Source organism: Carassius carassius, chromosome 14 (genome assembly GCF_963082965.1).
Source record: "Carassius carassius chromosome 14, fCarCar2.1, whole genome shotgun sequence".
Classification (NCBI taxonomy): domain Eukaryota; kingdom Metazoa; phylum Chordata; class Actinopteri; order Cypriniformes; family Cyprinidae; genus Carassius; species Carassius carassius.
Genome location: NC_081768.1, coordinates 16,348,743 through 16,365,950, shown reverse-complemented (window position 1 = coordinate 16,365,950; position 17,208 = coordinate 16,348,743). Strand labels below are relative to the sequence as shown.

At 37.2% G+C, this 17,208-nt stretch overlaps 1 protein-coding gene across 1 annotated transcript in view; it reads left to right on the top strand.

Annotated features, from left to right (window-relative positions):
- Window positions 1-17,208, top strand: part of LOC132157164 (attractin-like) — a 69,026-nt gene that overhangs the window by 22,869 nt on the left and 28,949 nt on the right. The window contains exons 16-25 of the mRNA XM_059566377.1: window positions 95-314; window positions 2,190-2,375; window positions 2,606-2,854; window positions 5,670-5,807; window positions 5,902-5,995; window positions 6,185-6,237; window positions 6,468-6,562; window positions 8,131-8,209; window positions 8,325-8,482; window positions 15,702-15,763. Coding sequence (XP_059422360.1) covers window positions 95-314; window positions 2,190-2,375; window positions 2,606-2,854; window positions 5,670-5,807; window positions 5,902-5,995; window positions 6,185-6,237; window positions 6,468-6,562; window positions 8,131-8,209; window positions 8,325-8,482; window positions 15,702-15,763 — 1,334 coding nt within the window. The remainder of the gene's footprint in view (window positions 1-94; window positions 315-2,189; window positions 2,376-2,605; window positions 2,855-5,669; window positions 5,808-5,901; window positions 5,996-6,184; window positions 6,238-6,467; window positions 6,563-8,130; window positions 8,210-8,324; window positions 8,483-15,701; window positions 15,764-17,208) is intronic.

Here is a 17,208-nt window from a genome sequence, read left to right as displayed (position 1 = left end):
TTTTTTTGTCACAATTTTGTCATCTGGGGGGTTTATAAGGCACTAAAAGCACTTTACACGTTATATTGAATATGAATTGTCCTGTGTGCTGCAGTCAAAAGCAGTCATCACTCCATGGGTGGGTCTGAGGAAGATCAATGTCTCCTACTGGTGCTGGGAGGACATGTCCCCCTTCACCAATTCCACACTACAGTGGTTGCCGGGCGAGCCCAGTGACGCTGGTTTTTGTGGGTACCTGGCTGAGCCCACTTTTAATGGACTGAAGGCAGCAACCTGCGTCAACTCTGTTAATGGGAGTCTGTGTGAACGACCAAGTGAGAAAGATGCACATACACACACAACACTGACCAGTATACACTTGCCTTATTAACAAAAAACTCTAAATCATGTCAGTGATTAATGTGCAAATGTGCAATTTCCTGTTTTTTATATTTATATTATATTATATTATATTATATTATATTATATTATATTATATTATATTATATTATATTATATTATATTATATTATATTATACATTCCTGTTTTAAATTCTATTTTATTTCATTATGCTTTTAATATTTTCTATTGTTTCCTTTTTCAGTTTTTTTTAAAGATTGTATATTATGATATTATATGAAATGACAACACTGATGTTGATGTTATAATCAGTGTTTTATACTAGATTTTAATTTTTTTTATATATATATTTACATTTTAAATTTTTTACGTTTTTATAATTTATATGTTATAATTAGATTTTTTTAACATTTGAATTATACAGTAAAGTAAAAATATAATAAAAAAATTAAAATTTAAAAAATAAAATCTATTCTATTTTAAACAAGGAATTTGTAATTTAATTAGATTTGTTTTTAAACAGGAATTATTATATTATATTATAGTTTTCGATTTTTAAGACATAAGTGTTCCTAGAATCGATTGTAAAATCGATTTTCCATGTCTAAAAAAAAAGACGTTTCCTTTTTCAACGTCAAATAACAGACGAACGTAAAGAGAGTGCTGGAAACGCACAAGTCAACAATATTTCTTATTTATTGGCATAAAGTTTTGTGCAGAATAACAAACAGCAACAGGAGTGCAACATTCTCGAAAAAATATATATGCAGAGGGGACAGCTGCCATAACAAAAGAAAAACATCACTGCAGGCTTCAACCCGGCTGCATTTATGATTTAGGCAATTCAAAAATCTCCAAGATTATTTTAAATAATGATTCAATCCATTTCAAACAACTGTTCAAAAAATGAAACTTTAAATGGACTTGAGAACAGGCCATGTGTGGGTTTTTTTTTTTTTATTGAACGTAACCGACACTTAGGCTAGGCGGCACTAGGCAGGCATCTGTAAAGGCTAGGGCCATTACAAATTTATTGGACAGGAAAACAAGTCGATCAACATTTTCGGGGTCCAGAGCAGAGCGTTTTTTATTGACCATATGTCCAGCTGTTGAGAAGACATGCTCCGACCGCACTGATGTCCCAGGGACACTCAGGTACAGCTGCGCAAGGTGGGGGTATTACTGCCAATTTTCCATCACAAAAGCCGGTCACTGTCAGCTTGCAATGGTCCTTTTCATAACTCAGAATCTCCTGTAACTGGATGCGGCGAATGAGGCGAATTCGTGTCTACCGCGCTGCGAGACCTCCAGACGCGCGTAAACGCGTCTTTACATTGACTTAACATTGAAATAATTCGCGCCAGACGCTCTATTCGCGTTTGGTGTGAACGCAGCATTTCGACGTCACCACGTAAAATTGCTGGTATTTTCTTTCTAGCTTTCGCAAGGTTTACTGCACTTTCGGAATTCTTTTTCTTTTTCTGCTTGTGAGTTTTGTTACATCTATATTTTTTAATTGTTTAATTATTTGAAAATTAATAGTGTACATATTTGGTTAAAATCGATTCCCTATTTTCATTTTCGAAACTTTTTTTGGTTGGTCCGATCGATTGTGCAATCGATTTTCGAACTAAAAGTGACAGCCTTATATATATATATATATATATACATGTTATATGTTACTGTTATTGCCCCTTATTTAAAAAAATAAAAAATAATTTAACCTTATTTTTCTGTTGCTTATTGATATGAGAATCTTTAAAGGATTTTTTGATGCTCTTCCCTCTTTTCTCTCTCATGTGTCTTTCATTCTGTCTGTTTCTCTGCTGGACTCTCTCTGTTCCTGCAGCGAATCACAGTGTGAAGCAATGCCGGACGCCCTGTGCCCTGCGCTCTTCCTGTAGTGAGTGCACTAGTGGGAGCTCGGAGTGCATGTGGTGCAGTAACATGAGGCAGTGCGTGGACTCTAATGCTTATGTGGCATCCTTCCCCTACGGCCAGTGCATGGAGTGGTACACCATGAACAGCTGCCCACGTATGTCTGCCTCCCTTTAAGTGGATTCATGGCTGGCAGCCTGTTGTTTTCTCTCTGTAAATCGAGCATGTCTCCTGTTTATTGACTAGTAATGGTAAAAACTGTCATTACAATTGACATGAAATCAATTCAGATTAATATACTAATAATAGTTTTATTGTGAAGGGTTCATTTTGAGGTGATTGCACTGCATGAGCCCTGTTATAAATGGAAGTGTGTTTTTATTGTAGCGGAGAATTGTTCTGGCTACAAGACCTGTGGTCACTGTTTGGACCAGCCTGGCTGTGGGTGGTGCACGGATCCCAGCAATACAGGACGGGGCCAGTGTATAGAGGGCTCTTACCGCGGTCCAATTCAAACACTGTTCCACGCCCCTTCCTCTTCAGGCCCCTCCCTCATTCCCGCCCCTCAGCCAATGCTGAATGTGAGCTTGTGCCCTCTAGAGGGCAGCTACAACTGGTCCTTCATCCAGTGCCCAGGTAAATCTCATCTCACTTTTCAAAGTTGTTCTGCATGTTGAGTGTATGAAAGTATGAATGAATATAGTGATGCTAAATTTAATTGGATATGAAAATGTCACTTTGACGCTGATGTACTGGAAGTAGGGCTGGGCGATATATAAAAAAAAATGATATCTCGATATTGTCAATTTTTACGATATTCGATATATATATTTCGATATGTTTGCATTTAAATAATAAAAAATTAAACATGATTTTCTTTTGCCCATTAAAAAAAAAATTATTTAGATTAAACAGCTAATTTAAGCAGTTAAAAAATCTAGACCAAGAGATCACTTACTGCTTTTTATTAAATGAATACATATAGGCCTATATGTAACTGAAGCAGTGCAAATTAAGTAACAGTTACAGAAAGTGCATTCTGTCAACTTTTTAGTGCATGCAATTCACAATTTAAACTATGCAAGTGGGATAAGTATTATATATTAATTTTTTAACATGTTTTTAAGATAAGAACACAAGTCTGTCAACTGTCTGCGGTTTTAAGAGAAGCTCTGTGGCATGAAACTATGTTCCTACTAACACTAATAACCCTCTTAGATGGGGAGCTAGTTGCTGAAGCACATAGCTATTTCTTATATATAAATATATATAAATGAATACCAAAGACTTTTGCATTCTCTCTGTCTATATTATGGAAACTGGTAAAAATATATCAGTGAAATTCCCCAATAGTAATTCCAAATGGCCATAGCCTATGTTTCTCTATTCAAACATCAGCGGTCGAGTAAGTGCATTTATTTTGCGATCACAAATGCAAACAATACAGTTGAGATCTCACGACAGAACACAGACCGGCTGAACGATGCTTTCATTAGATCGCTCAATTCCAGCTTGTTAGTGTTTTCAGATTATCATCGGCGGCTCTTCCGCAATGAGGAGTGAGCACGTGCGCATGGTTGCCAGATTGCTTAAAATAAGCAAACACCGGGCAGAAAATGTATCCTTGTAACAGTGGAGCTCTGATTCGGAGATTTAACTTTTGTTATCTGGCAACCGCTATCATTAAAGCTCTCGTAGTAGAGGGGCGTAGAGCAGTCAGCAGTTACAGGTTCCTTTTTTGGACATTCGGCGCGTTCTTTAGGGAACTTGATTTGATATATTCAAATTGTACATCGTCGTCAAAATTATTCCGATATTATCAATAATATTCGATATATCGCCCAGCCCTAACTGGAAGCATATATAAAATTAAGCAACATTGTGACAATTCCTTGATTCTGTTTAAGTCCTTGATTTAATTTTGCCCGTGAAGTGGAGTTTTCCATGGACCAGAATCCATGAAATGCATTATTAGACCATTTTTCAAGGCTGCATGATATATTAAACCCATTATAAAATCATAATAAAGCATAGTGCTATTGTGAGTTCAAACATTATGAATCAGTTAAATAAACATAAGTGATTCAGGTTAAATAAGTACACTTTAATTATTTACATGCATGTAGGTTAGTTACTGCTCCATTAATAGTAAATTATGATCCACACTAACTATTATCAATTACATGTGAGAAGCATCTCAAACTCCATGTATATTGTTGTGAATTTGGGTTTATTATAACCTTCATCTGGGAACGCAACGCATGCCATTTCATCAGATTTGTAAAGTAAATAATTTATAAACCTACGCAACACTGGAGAATGCATCATCTTTTTCAATATGCTGTTTATCGTGATTTCAAAGTAAAAGTTTAAATCTTCACTCTGAGTTTACACATTTTGATGTCCACATATTCAAGAAATTGCAGTGTCATCAAGAAATGACCAAATATTGAATATTAAGTGGGCATTTGAATATAATGTTGTTGATTCAATATTAAAGAAGGATTAGATTGCGCATTAAGTGTAAAAACAATCGTCAAGCCATTGGTGCCTTTTACTTTAGATACGTTTTTATAGTACTGATCATCAGGGCTTGGCAAAAAAAAAAAAAAATAGATTTTTCGATTAATCGCTTTTTTTTTTAAATGACGTCAATTCGATATTGATTCTGAAAAGCCGTGAATCAATCTTTTCTGATATTTATTTCAGCAAACATTTAAAAGAAGATTTGATTAATCTTTTCATTAGTCTTCTCAATTAGATGTCATCCTCTTATTGACCTTGCGCAATGTCACAACCGAAAGCCTGTCATTCAGCCTCATTCAGTGCTTATCTTGACAGAGACACTGTTGACAAGAACCAAGAACAAACCGGGATTTGCAATGCTCAAGTAAAATTCTGTAGTAATACTACAAATCTGTGGAAGTATTTGACATCACGTGTAAAGGCTCTATAATTTCTGCAATGAATGAATGACCGGCGGATGGTGCAACGCACTGTTAACACAAGCGCGGACGACGCTTGTGGTGTTTTCAACCTCTGTCATCTCACTATGATGATATACAAATTTCATCCCCAGCTGCTCTGAGTCACTTAATTAGCATTTTGTTGTTTAATTTGACAAAACTACCGTCATATCACATACACAGGCGGCTGCAAGGTCCTCACGGCAGACCGTCAGAATAAAAGTTAATTTAAATGTGAAGAAACATGACTTTTTAGTAGTCTTAAGACTCAATGTGTCAACAATGCTGCTACTACTACTAATAAATATTAATAATTATTTATTAATGAATAATCACATTTGTTTTCTTTTTAATTTTAACAAGTTTTTACAAAAAATTACATTTGATTTAGTATAACTTAAATAGTTATTAAATGCCTACATCTGATTTCCAGAAAAATTAAGAAGAACATTTGAAATTGTTCTGTTTGTTCCTCTCTCATGCAGCGTGCCAGTGTAATGGACACAGCTCTTGTGTCAATGAGAGCGTGTGTGAGAGATGCGAGGATCTCACCACAGGCAAACAGTGCGAAAGCTGTATCTCCGGCTACTATGGCGATCCCACAAATGGGGGCAGCTGTCAGCGTAAGCCTAAACACCAGCCCAGGCCAAAATACAGTTGACTTCTGCTGCAGGTTTGATAGGGTCTTAACTGTATGTGTGTGTTGGTCATTTGCAGCTTGTAAGTGCAACGGTCATGCCAGCATGTGTAACTCCAACAATGGCAAATGCTTCTGTACCACCAAGGGCATCAAAGGAGACCGCTGCCATTTGTAAGTGTGCTCACACGCGCGCACACACACACACACACTTTCTGCCTCAGTAACATGAGCTATTCTCCTCTCTGTCATTAGAAGTAATGTGGCAAATGTATGACGGAGAGCTTATCGTTATGTTGTCTATATCAAACACTGTTCTTTAAAATTCTACAAATTTTCACTCTGTTTCGTTCTGTCCCTCAGGTGTGAGGTAGAGAACCGTTACCAGGGAAACCCTCTTAAGGGAACATGTTATTGTGAGTATGTCAATGCAGCGGCTGATGGCTGTTCATCTGAGTAATTTAGTCATTTACAGAACTAGTCATTTTGTCCTTACCTGACTAAATCAGACAGAAACCGCAAACCTGTGCTTGTGTCAGTCAATCTGGAAAAATATCCAGGTTTTAAGTAATAGTTTTTCAATATTATCTTTTATACTTTTCCTCTTCCTCTCACACACAACTGTATCTTTATCTCTGACACACAGACACATTGCTGATAGATTACCAGTTCACCTTCAGTTTGTCTCAGGAGGATGATCGCTACTACACTGCCATCAACTTTGTGGCAACTCCAGATGAGGTGCGTTACACTGAAAAAACAAGGCTGATAGTTTACTTTTATTTGCAAACACAACAAACTTTGAAATCAAATAGCAAACTAATTTGATTGACGTGCAGTTGGGCATCTGTTTTGAGTTGAGTTTTTTTCATGAATTTGTGTAGCAATTCACTGTTGAACAGAGGAAACGATACAGCATTAAGGGGTTTACCAAGGACACATTCTCAAAGTGCACCTATTATGTCCCTTTTTACAAGATGTAATATAAGTCTCATGTTTCCCCAGAATCTGTCTGTGAAGTTTCCGCTCAAAATACCCCATAGATCATTTAGAAAATGTGTATTTTGAGTGGAAGCAGAAACACGCTATTTTTGTGCCTGCATCTTTAAAAGCAAATGAGCTGCTGCTCACCGCCCCCTTTTCCAGAAGAGAGCTGTGCCTTTACAGCTTGTACCTTGAAAAAAAAAAAAAAAAAAAAAAAAAACATCTATTAGGTTTTGATTATCATGTCTATCACGCTAAAATCATGTGTTTTAAAGCCATACCAGTTTAACTTATGATACACGGTTTTCTGAGCGCACACATCGAAGCATGTGCACAGAAAGTGTCTATCACACGGCATGTGAGTACTAAACTAAGTTCTGTTTCATGTCTTATTGAAATTTAAACTGTCAAATACACACACGTTTATGTTAAAAAAAAGTTACAAACACACAGTTGGTTATGTCTGTGAAGGCAAACTGCTGGGAAATAAACTGCATGTTTATATTAGATCTGTGTATTAAGTGACAGAATCTGTGGCTGTCTATGCTGATAAAATGACCCAAATTAAAAAAAAAAGAAAACCACTCACTGCTCTTGAATGATTTCTGTAGCTCTAATAAGACATTTCTTACTTGAATGCTGTTTTTAAATGCTTTAGTCTGAAGATAAACATGGTGGATTGTGTGCGGCTCACTCAGGACGGGGTCTCTGCTAATATGGCAGTGTCTGTCAGCAGTCATGGGCGGGGCTTGTAAAATGTGACATCTTTTTTTACAGACTCTGCAAACAGCTTGTTCTGAGACACTGTTTATGATTATGATTTAAAAAGTGCTGGTGGATTTTATTCATTATAGGGTGGTTGTGTACACACACTGCCAGTAAGCATTGATGTTCAAACAACATGTAAAGTTGAATTTTGCATAATAGGTGACCTTTATTTAAAATTGAGTAGAAAAACAATCGATCAGAAGGCAAAATTTGTGTTTTGAAGATTTGTGACGCACAGTTTGCATTTTTGGTTAAATAAACGCAACCTTTGCAGAGATCTTTCAAAAACATTACAATTTTGGAACAACAGTTTTGTTATATTTGCAGGAACTTCACCATCCAAATATTTTAAATATCACACAAGCATCTATAGCGTCTATTTTTGATGATCTTGTGATTTATGAAATTAAAGGGATTTTATAATTTCATTTTCTTTTCTTGAGTCAAGTTAAAAGCGAGACACAAACAGAAGACACATTTCATGTGACGCATAAATTTAGATAAACATCAGTTTGGAAAGTAGAATATGCTTAAAAAATTTTTTTTTTCTCTTGCAGCAAAATCGAGACCTGGACATGTTTATTAATGCCTCAAAAAATTTTAACCTCAACATCACTTGGGCAACCAGCTTTGCAGGTATGGAGCCCAGACTTGTGTTAAACACATATTTTAAGCACATCATAAATGTGCTGTTTGTGCAGCTGAAACTGTCTTCCTTCCTGTGACCCTGCATTTCTTCCATTCTGAGCAGCTGGGACTCAAGCTGGTGAAGAAATCCCTGTAGTCTCCCGCAGCAACATAAAGGAATTCAAAGACAGTTTCTCCAATGAGAAGTTTGATTTCCGTAGCAATGCCAACATTACCTTCTACGTGTATGTCAGCAACTTTACCTGGCCAGTCAAAATCCAGGTGAGAGGAGTCTGCACATTGAGTTCGGTGACGTACACAGAGAAAAATATCATGTCTGTGTGTATGAGCGCTGTGTAAGCATCAGCGAGGGTCTTTGTTTTATTTTGCTATCTTAACCTCTCCTTCCATCTGTAAATTCACAGAGGACGTGTCCTTTTATACTTTCTCATATATCTTTGGCCTTTTCTGTCTGGTCTGGAAATGATTTGGCAGAGCTTTCCTTTCCCTCCCTCTTCTCCTCTCCTTTCCTTTCCTCTCCTCCTCTTTTCCTTTTCCCCTCCTCTCTTCCTTTGCTTTGGAAAGTGACCTAACCTACCCTCCTGTGCTAGGATGCTGAAACTCAGGGTTTAGTTTGATTGTCTGTCCGCTGTTCTAGAGCACGTTCTCTCCTCAGCTCATGGAGAAAGGGTGAATTTCACACAGGTAACGCCCTTATCGTCTCTCTCGTTTGCCTTTCGCTTCTCTAGCTGACCATTGGATGCCACGTTTCACAGGGATTGCATGTGTGGATCTGAGCGTGATTGCGGGCGGGAGGGCTTGCGCCGTGGTAGCTCTGGAGGACAGAGGGGTTGTTGTCAGGCATTTAGAGGAGAACAACAAGAAGGATTGGGCTGGAGAAAAAAACGCTGTGCTCAAAACCTGCTCTGTAAACATGGCAGGCTGAGACTGAGAGTGTCAGAAGGAATGTTAAGTTGAAACACATGGCAATTTGAGAGAGAGACTGAGAGAAGAGCCTGAGAGGAATAAGAGAATCAGAGAGATCAGCAAGTTCAGAAGAGGCACAATTCCAGCCTTCTGTTTCTGGCTCCTGTTTTCATTTTGCCTGTGGCCAAAGAGTCTGGGCAGGCTGTGTAGTTTTTGGCCAGTGGAATGGAAGCTTGAGTCAAAACAAGAGTATAGTAGGAGCGTTCATGTGTCGAGTTTCTGTGTGAGAATGTTATTTAAAAGCAGAATCTGGTTGAGCTTCATGAAAACATTTACAGGTCACCTATCAACCCCTAATCAAAAATGTTGCATGAAGATCTTTATTATTAAGAATTACATGATAGTGAAGTTCATTAATAATACCAAAATGGATCCAGACATTTTACTTTGTTTTGCGTTTTTACATTTACAGTTAGTGTAAATTAATCATTACTGTAAACAGTACAACAAATGCTGCAGCTGTATCTAAATACTGTTGTATTGAGAAAAAAAAAGATTAAATCATAATAATGACAGTTTATATTGAGAAATGTTCTTGAAATAATGAGGAACTTTCTTGAAATATAGAGAAATATTCTCAAAATGAGAAACTCTCGAAATTACTTTTTCAAAATGAGGAACTTTTTTTGAAATATTAAGAAACTTTCTCGAAATAATTTTTTTTAGAAATACTGAGAAACATTCTCGAAATAATGAGAAACTCTCGAAATACTGACTTATTTTCTCGAAATATGAGGAACTTTCTTGAAATATTGAGAAAATATCCTGAAATTACTTCTCAAAATAAGAAATGTTTTAGAAATACTGAGAAACATTCTCGAAATAATGACTTATTTTCTCATAATAATGAGAAATGTTCTTGAAATAATGAGAAACTTTCTCGAAATATTTAGAAAAATTCATGAAATTACTTAGTTTTTTTTATTATTATCAGAAAATTTCTCGAAATAATGCCTTAATCCACGCAAGAGTGATGGCAGGCTAGTGAGATCTGTTGTTCAAAGCCATACAGGACCTCAGCTGACATTGCTTTGCTCTGTAATCAAATAGCCATTTCAGATAAAATATCTGCATGTAGTCTTGTTAATTTGTATCGCTTCCAAATTACTCTGCCAGAAAATTCATGGCTTCAGACATTCCAGACTAACCTGGGCATTTTTTTGAAGAAATGAAAGCCATTACACAAACTTAATAGATATTTATTTCGATAATCTATTAGTTTTATTAGCTGTCCCTTTCATTCATCACATGCATACAGTAAGCCATATCATTTCAAAAGCACAAAGCATTGTTGTCTGTTACCAAGGCAAACGCTTGGTCTTGGTCTTCAGCATCCTGCTTCTTGCAGGGCAAATGCTAAACATGAAAAAAGCTTAACGTGGGTTGAAGTACAAAGACAGTGCACAAATTAATGATCATGCATACTGTATACAGGCATTCAGCTGGACCCAAAATACGAATGCGTCCCAAAACAGTGACATTTATTCTATAACGGTTTTCTATGGGAAAATGTTTAACGTGCAACTTTGGGTGTAGCAATCAAATTCTGGGATCTTGTGCTTGCAGCAGATGTCGCTAATGTTGCATTGCTCATGCATGGATTAAGTCATTATTTCTAGAAAGTTTCTTGTTATTACGAGATGTTAAGTCATCATGAGAAAAATTCTCATTATTTCGAGAATGTTTTTGATCATTTAAAAAAAGTTTCTCATTATTTCAAGAAAGTTTTGATTATTTGGAGAAAGTTTCTCGTTATTACGAGATGTTAAGTCATTATTATGAGAACGTTTCTCGCTATTATGAAATGTTAAGCCATCATGAGAAAGTTTCTCGTTATTTCAAGAAAGTTTCTTAGGTATGAGATTTTATCCCCTAAACATTTATTAATACTCATAATTACAAAAAAGTTTCTCATTTTTATGAATTAGTAAGTCGTTATTATGAGAAAGTTTCTCATTATTATGACTTGAAGAATTATATATTTTTTTCTCTCAAAGTGGCGGGAACAGGCTTCCATACTGTTGAAATTTGTTAGGCTTAATTGTCATTGTCTTAAATATGACTAAAGCTGCCATTGTGACATTTGTACAATTGTCGGGTTTCTCCCCAGAAGTAGCCTGTTACCCTCTGCTTATTCATCACTGTACAGTGAATGAGTATGATGGTAAGAATGTCCACACTAAACAAATAAATAACCGCCTGTAAGTCTGAAAAAAAAAAACAGTAGTACTGCTATTCAACATACATAATCACCTAATAATTATAAAGCTAAACATTTTGAAATCATAATTCAGAACTGTCCATTTTACAGAAGTAGTGTTTAAATGTAATGCTTTAGTGCAAATATGTTGGTAATTCTCATGCTCCGGTCATAGTTTTGATTAGAACCTGCAAAAGTTCAAACATTTCAGAAGCTTAAATCAGATCAGAAAATTCCACATAACACGATTGAAATTCTACACCGCTTCCATACTGCTCTCCATTGGAAATAACTGAGTGGTCTGTCATTTGTCGAAGATGGTGGGAAGGCAGGTTTAGACATTTTTGACAGGTTTTGTGAGATTCTTTCATGAGAACTTTTTCATGAAAATACAGAGTGCTCAACATTTATTTCTTTTTAGCCAGTTTAATGTTCAAAAACAGTACATATGTTCATAGGAGGAGTGTAAACTGTGGCTGTGTCATGTTTTCAGAACATTGCTCTGTTTGTTTGAGCAGCGTGACATGTCAACTTCTACCTCAGCCAATGGAAAGAGTTCGGGGTGGGACTGCCTGTTTGTTCAAACAATGGCAGATGGTGACAGAATGTAAGGAATGTTTGAGAACCCAAACTTCTGAATCCATATTTGAGTTTTGTATTTCCTAGTGGTTCAGAAATGACGCGCTTCTCCTTTCATCCTGGGCTAGTTTCTACACTCTTATGTTCTGTCAGTAGTAATAGCAGTATATTTTTTTCTCAGGTTCAATCCTCCTCCACAGACCACAGATCATTTCATTATACTAGTTAGCTTACCTTGGCAGGTGTACCAACACGTTATGTCCCTTTTGTTTGGATTGGGTAAGTCCTTAAAACATGACTAACAAGCTATATATAGTGTTCACGTCACAAACGCCACAATAATACCCATGTGAGCCACAGGTTGTCATGTGTGAATGACAGTGATAAGTTGGCTTTCTATTGTTTTATGGTGAATGTGTGTGGGTATCAGTACTGTGAGTCAGGCCCCGTTTGTCTTTGAGACTGTGTATCTGAACATGGCGTGTGAGAGCGGCCGTATCAGCGCACAGCATCTGCTCAATGAGAGCTCTGTGTGAATTCAGCCTCCATGCTGTGGATGTCTGCAATGCTCTCTTTTACCCTGTTTTCTCCCTCTCCCTCGCTGAAAATCCTGTGCTTATTTTGGAAATGCCTGGAGGAGTAGAGAGGGAAGAGTGAGCTTGTTTGAAAGCAGGTAAAAGATGGAGAAAAAATGACAGCGTTTTAAAGTAGAAACGTCTCCGGGGTCCCCTAGACTCCTGCCCTCTTTTCGGTAGATGGGTTTAAGACTGCATTCCTAAACGGAGCGACAGGAATGATGTAATTCTTTGCAGCCTTTGCTCTGTGAATTTCAATAGGGTCATTTTAAACACTCCGTTAACATAATTGTGGGCTTGTTTCATGTTTCAAACGCTGGGTTAGTAATTAAATTGGGCTAATCAGGTTTTCTTATTTCACGCTGTAGTTTGTAAACCCTGGGTTAATGGTCTAATTTGCATATTTACAAGGTTAATAACACTGATTGGACAAGTACAGCATGTAGCGAGTGTGTGACCAGTTTTAATAACAGCTTGATCATCTGGGTAAATGTCAACATGTACAGTGCCTTGCGAAAGTATTCGGCCCCCTTGAACTTTGCGACCTTTTGCCACATTTCAGGCTTCAAACATGAAGATATAAAACTGTAATTTTTTGTGAAGAATCAACAACAAGTGGGACACAATCATGAAGTGGAACGAAATTTATTGGATATTTCAAACTTTTTTAACAAATAATAAAAAACTGAAAAATTGGGTGTGCAAAATTATTCAGCCCCCTTAAGTTAATTTGTAGCACCACCTTTTGCTGCGATTACAGCTGTAAGTCTCTTGGGGTATGTCTCTATCAGTTTTGCACATCGAGAGATTGAAATTTATGCCCATTCCTCCTTGCAAAACAGCTCGAGTGAGTGAATGGAGAGCATTTGTGAACAGCAGTTTTCAGTTCTTTCCAAAAATTCTCGATTGGATTCAGGTCTGGACTTTTACTTGGCCATTCTAACACCTGGATATGTTTATTTGTGAACCATTCCATTGTAGATTTTGCTTTATGTTTTGGATCATTGTCTTGTTGGAAGACAAATCTCCGTCCCAGTCTCAGGTCTTTTGCAGACCCCATCAGGTTTTCTTCCAGAATGGTCCTGTATTTGGCTCCATCCATCTTCCCATCAATTTTAACCATCTTCCCTGTCCCTGCTGAAGAAAAGCAGGCCCAAACCATGATGCTGCCACCACCACGTTTGACAGTGGGGATGGTGTGTTCAGGGTGATGAGCTGTGTTGCTTTTACGCCAAACATAACATTTTGCATTGTTGCCAAAAAGTTCGATTTTGGTTTCATCTGACCAGAGCACCTTCTTCCACATGTTTGGTGTGTCTCCCAGGTGGCTTGTGGCAAACTTTAAATGACACTTTTTATGGATATCTTTAAGAAATGGCTTTCTTCTTGCCACTCTTCCATAAAGGCCAGATATGTGCAGTATACGACTGATTGTTGTCCTATGGACAGAGTCTCCCACCTCAGCTCTAGATCTCTGCAGTTCATCCAGAGTGATCATGGGCCTCTTGGCTGCATCTCTGATCAGTCTTCTCCTTGTATGAGCTGAAAGTTTAGAGGGACGACCAGGTCTTGGTAGATTTGCAGTGGTCTGATACTCCTTCCATTTCAATATTATCGCTTGCACAGTGCTCCTTGGGATGTTTAAACCTTGGGAAATCTTTTTGTATCCAAATCCGGCTTTAAACTTCTCCACAACAGTATCTCGGACCTGCCTGGTGGGTTCCTTGTTCTTCATGATACTCTCTGCGCTTTAAACGGACCTCTGAGACTATCACAGTGCATGTGCATTTATACGGAGACTTGATTACACACAGGTGGATTCTATTTATCATCATTAGTCATTTAGGTCAACATTGGATCATTCAGAGATCCTCACTGAACTTCTGGAGAGAGTTTGCTGCACTGAAAGTAAAGGGGCTAAATAATTTTGCACGCCCAATTTTTCAGTTTTTTATTAAAAAAAGTTTGAAATATCCATTAAATTTCGTTCCACTTCATGATTGTGTCCCACTTGTTGTTGATTCTTCACAAAAAATTACAGTTTTATATCTTTATGTTTGAAGCCTGAAATGTGGCAAAAGGTCGCTAAGTTCAAGGGGGCCAAATACTTTCACAAGGCACTGTAAATCTCCTCTGCTTGACTTATGTTCTTAAAAATACTTTGAAGAAAAAAAACTGAAATTGAAGATTCAGAGGAGCGTTTGCCATCACTTTGCAGGGTTTTTTTCCCCCCATTAAACATGCTGTATGGATATGTAAGGAAGTAAGCACTGGAGAAGGTTATGGTTTTGCCTGTTGTTAAATAACTCCAACACTGCAGTGTTTTACACTACAGTGTATATCAGGGGCTTTCAAAATAAAAGAGGGCCATAAGGGAATTCTTGGGAGAAAGTTGAAAAGTTTAGAGAAAAACAGAGTAAAAATAAATAGAAAATACTAAATAACTAAAAAATATTTACAATTAAATCTATTTTAAAAAAATAATTTTTTTAAAATAATTTAATAGTAGCCACATTAATTACTCATGACTTTGAACTTGTAAATCCATAGAGAAACAAAAATAATAATGTAATGTAAGTGAAAAATTTCAACATTTTTTTTTTCTTTCTTTCTTTTTTTTTTTTTACACATTATCACACAATACAAAATTTTCACAGAATAAATTGGTCTTTATACATTAGAATAAATAGCTGCCATTCAAATTTCAAGATGGGGTTCCTCACACAAGAATTCTCATGTCATCAGTATTAAACCTTTAAACAAAATTTAAAAACAGGTTTAAAACATTGCTTAAAAGTGCTTTACCTGGACTTAACAAATACACTTGCTCAAGCTTAATACTAGTGTGGAAAACCATTGCTCTTTGTCTGTTATACCTCTCTCTCTGTTATTGGAGGTTCATCCTAATAACATAGTCGTGCCAAAACAATATGATTATTTGAATTAGAATGTAGAGTCTGAAACTTTAAAGATTCTCTTTTCTATAGAACATGTGTGGGGAAAGAGAGACGTATATCAGCAGGGGGCAGTATTGGTACAGTCAGAAACGAAACCTTTGCTCTCATGTCCTATTTAGATGGACTGAAAAACACATGTGCACACAAGCATGTAAATGAATGATTTTCTCACGGTTTAATACCAATTTCTCTTTCCTCCTCAGATCGCTTTCTCTCAACACAGTAACTTCATGGATTTGGTTCAGTTCTTTGTCACGTTTTTCAGGTAAGACAAGCACGTGAGTTTTCAATGAACTTCTAAAGCCACAGATATTCTCAGAAACCCAATTTAATCTAAATACTGTGCATTTTTGAATGGAACTCATTGGATTGGACTATGTTCAGGGCGTGATATGGCTCTAAGCTCTAATTCACCCCTGGAAGACCTGCTGTAATATGTTATTGATTTAGGAAGCAGGTGGCGTAGACCCTATATAGCAAACTCACCCTGTCACGTACACACATTCTCTCACATTCTGCCATGTCGCTTGTTATACTTCCTACTGGTTCCCAAACAGCAAAAGGGTGATTAAAATACAACCCGAATTCCGGAAAAGTTGGGACGTTTTTTAAATTTTAATAAAATGAAAACTAAAGGAATTTCAAATCACATGAGCCAATATTTTATTCACAATAGAACATGGATAACGTAGCAAATGTTTAAACTGAGAAATTTTACACTTTTATCCACTTAATTAGCTCATTTAAAATGTAATGCCTGCTACAGGTCTCAAAAAAGTTGGCACGGGGGCCACAAATGGCTAAAAAAGCAAGCAGTTTTGAAAATATTCAGCTGGGAGAACATCTAGTGATTAATTAAGTTAATTGATATCAGGTCTGTAACATGATTAGCTATAAAAGCTTTGTCTTAGAGAAGCAGAGTCTCTCAGAAGTAAAGATGGGCAGAGGCTCTCCAATCTGTGAAAGACTGCGTAAAAAAATTGTGGAAAACTTTAAAAACAATGTTCCTCAACGTCAAATTGCAAAGGCTTTGCAAATCTCATCATCTACAGTGCATAACATCATCAAAAGATTCAGAGAAACTGGAGAAATCTCTGTGCGTAAGGGACAAGGCCGGAGACCTTTATTGGATGCCCGTGGTCTTCGGGCTCTCAGACGACACTGCATCACTCATCGGCATGATTGTGTCAATGACATTACTAAATGGGCCCAGGAATACTTTCAGAAACCACTGTCGGTAAACACAATCCGCCGTGCCATCAGCAGATGCCAACTAAAGCTCTATCATGCAAAAAGGAAGCCATATGTGAACATGGTCCAGAAGGGCCGTCGTGTCCTGTGGGCCAAGGCTCATTTAAAATGGACTTTTTCAAAGTGGAATAGCGTTTTATGGTCAGACGAGTCCAAATTTGACATTCTTGTTGGAAATCACGGACGCCGTGTCCTCCGGGCTAAAGAGGAGGGAGACCTTCCAGCATGTTATCAGCGTTCAGTTCAAAAGCCAGCATCTCTGATGGTATGGGGGTGCATAAGTGCATACGGTATGGGCAGCTTGCATGTTTTGGAAGGCTCCGTGAATGCTGAAAGGTATATAAAGGTTTTAGAGCAACATACGCTTCCCTCCAAACAACGTCTATTTCAGGGAAGGCCTTGTTTATTTCAGCAGGACAATGCAAAACCACATACTGCAGCTATAAAAACATTATGGCT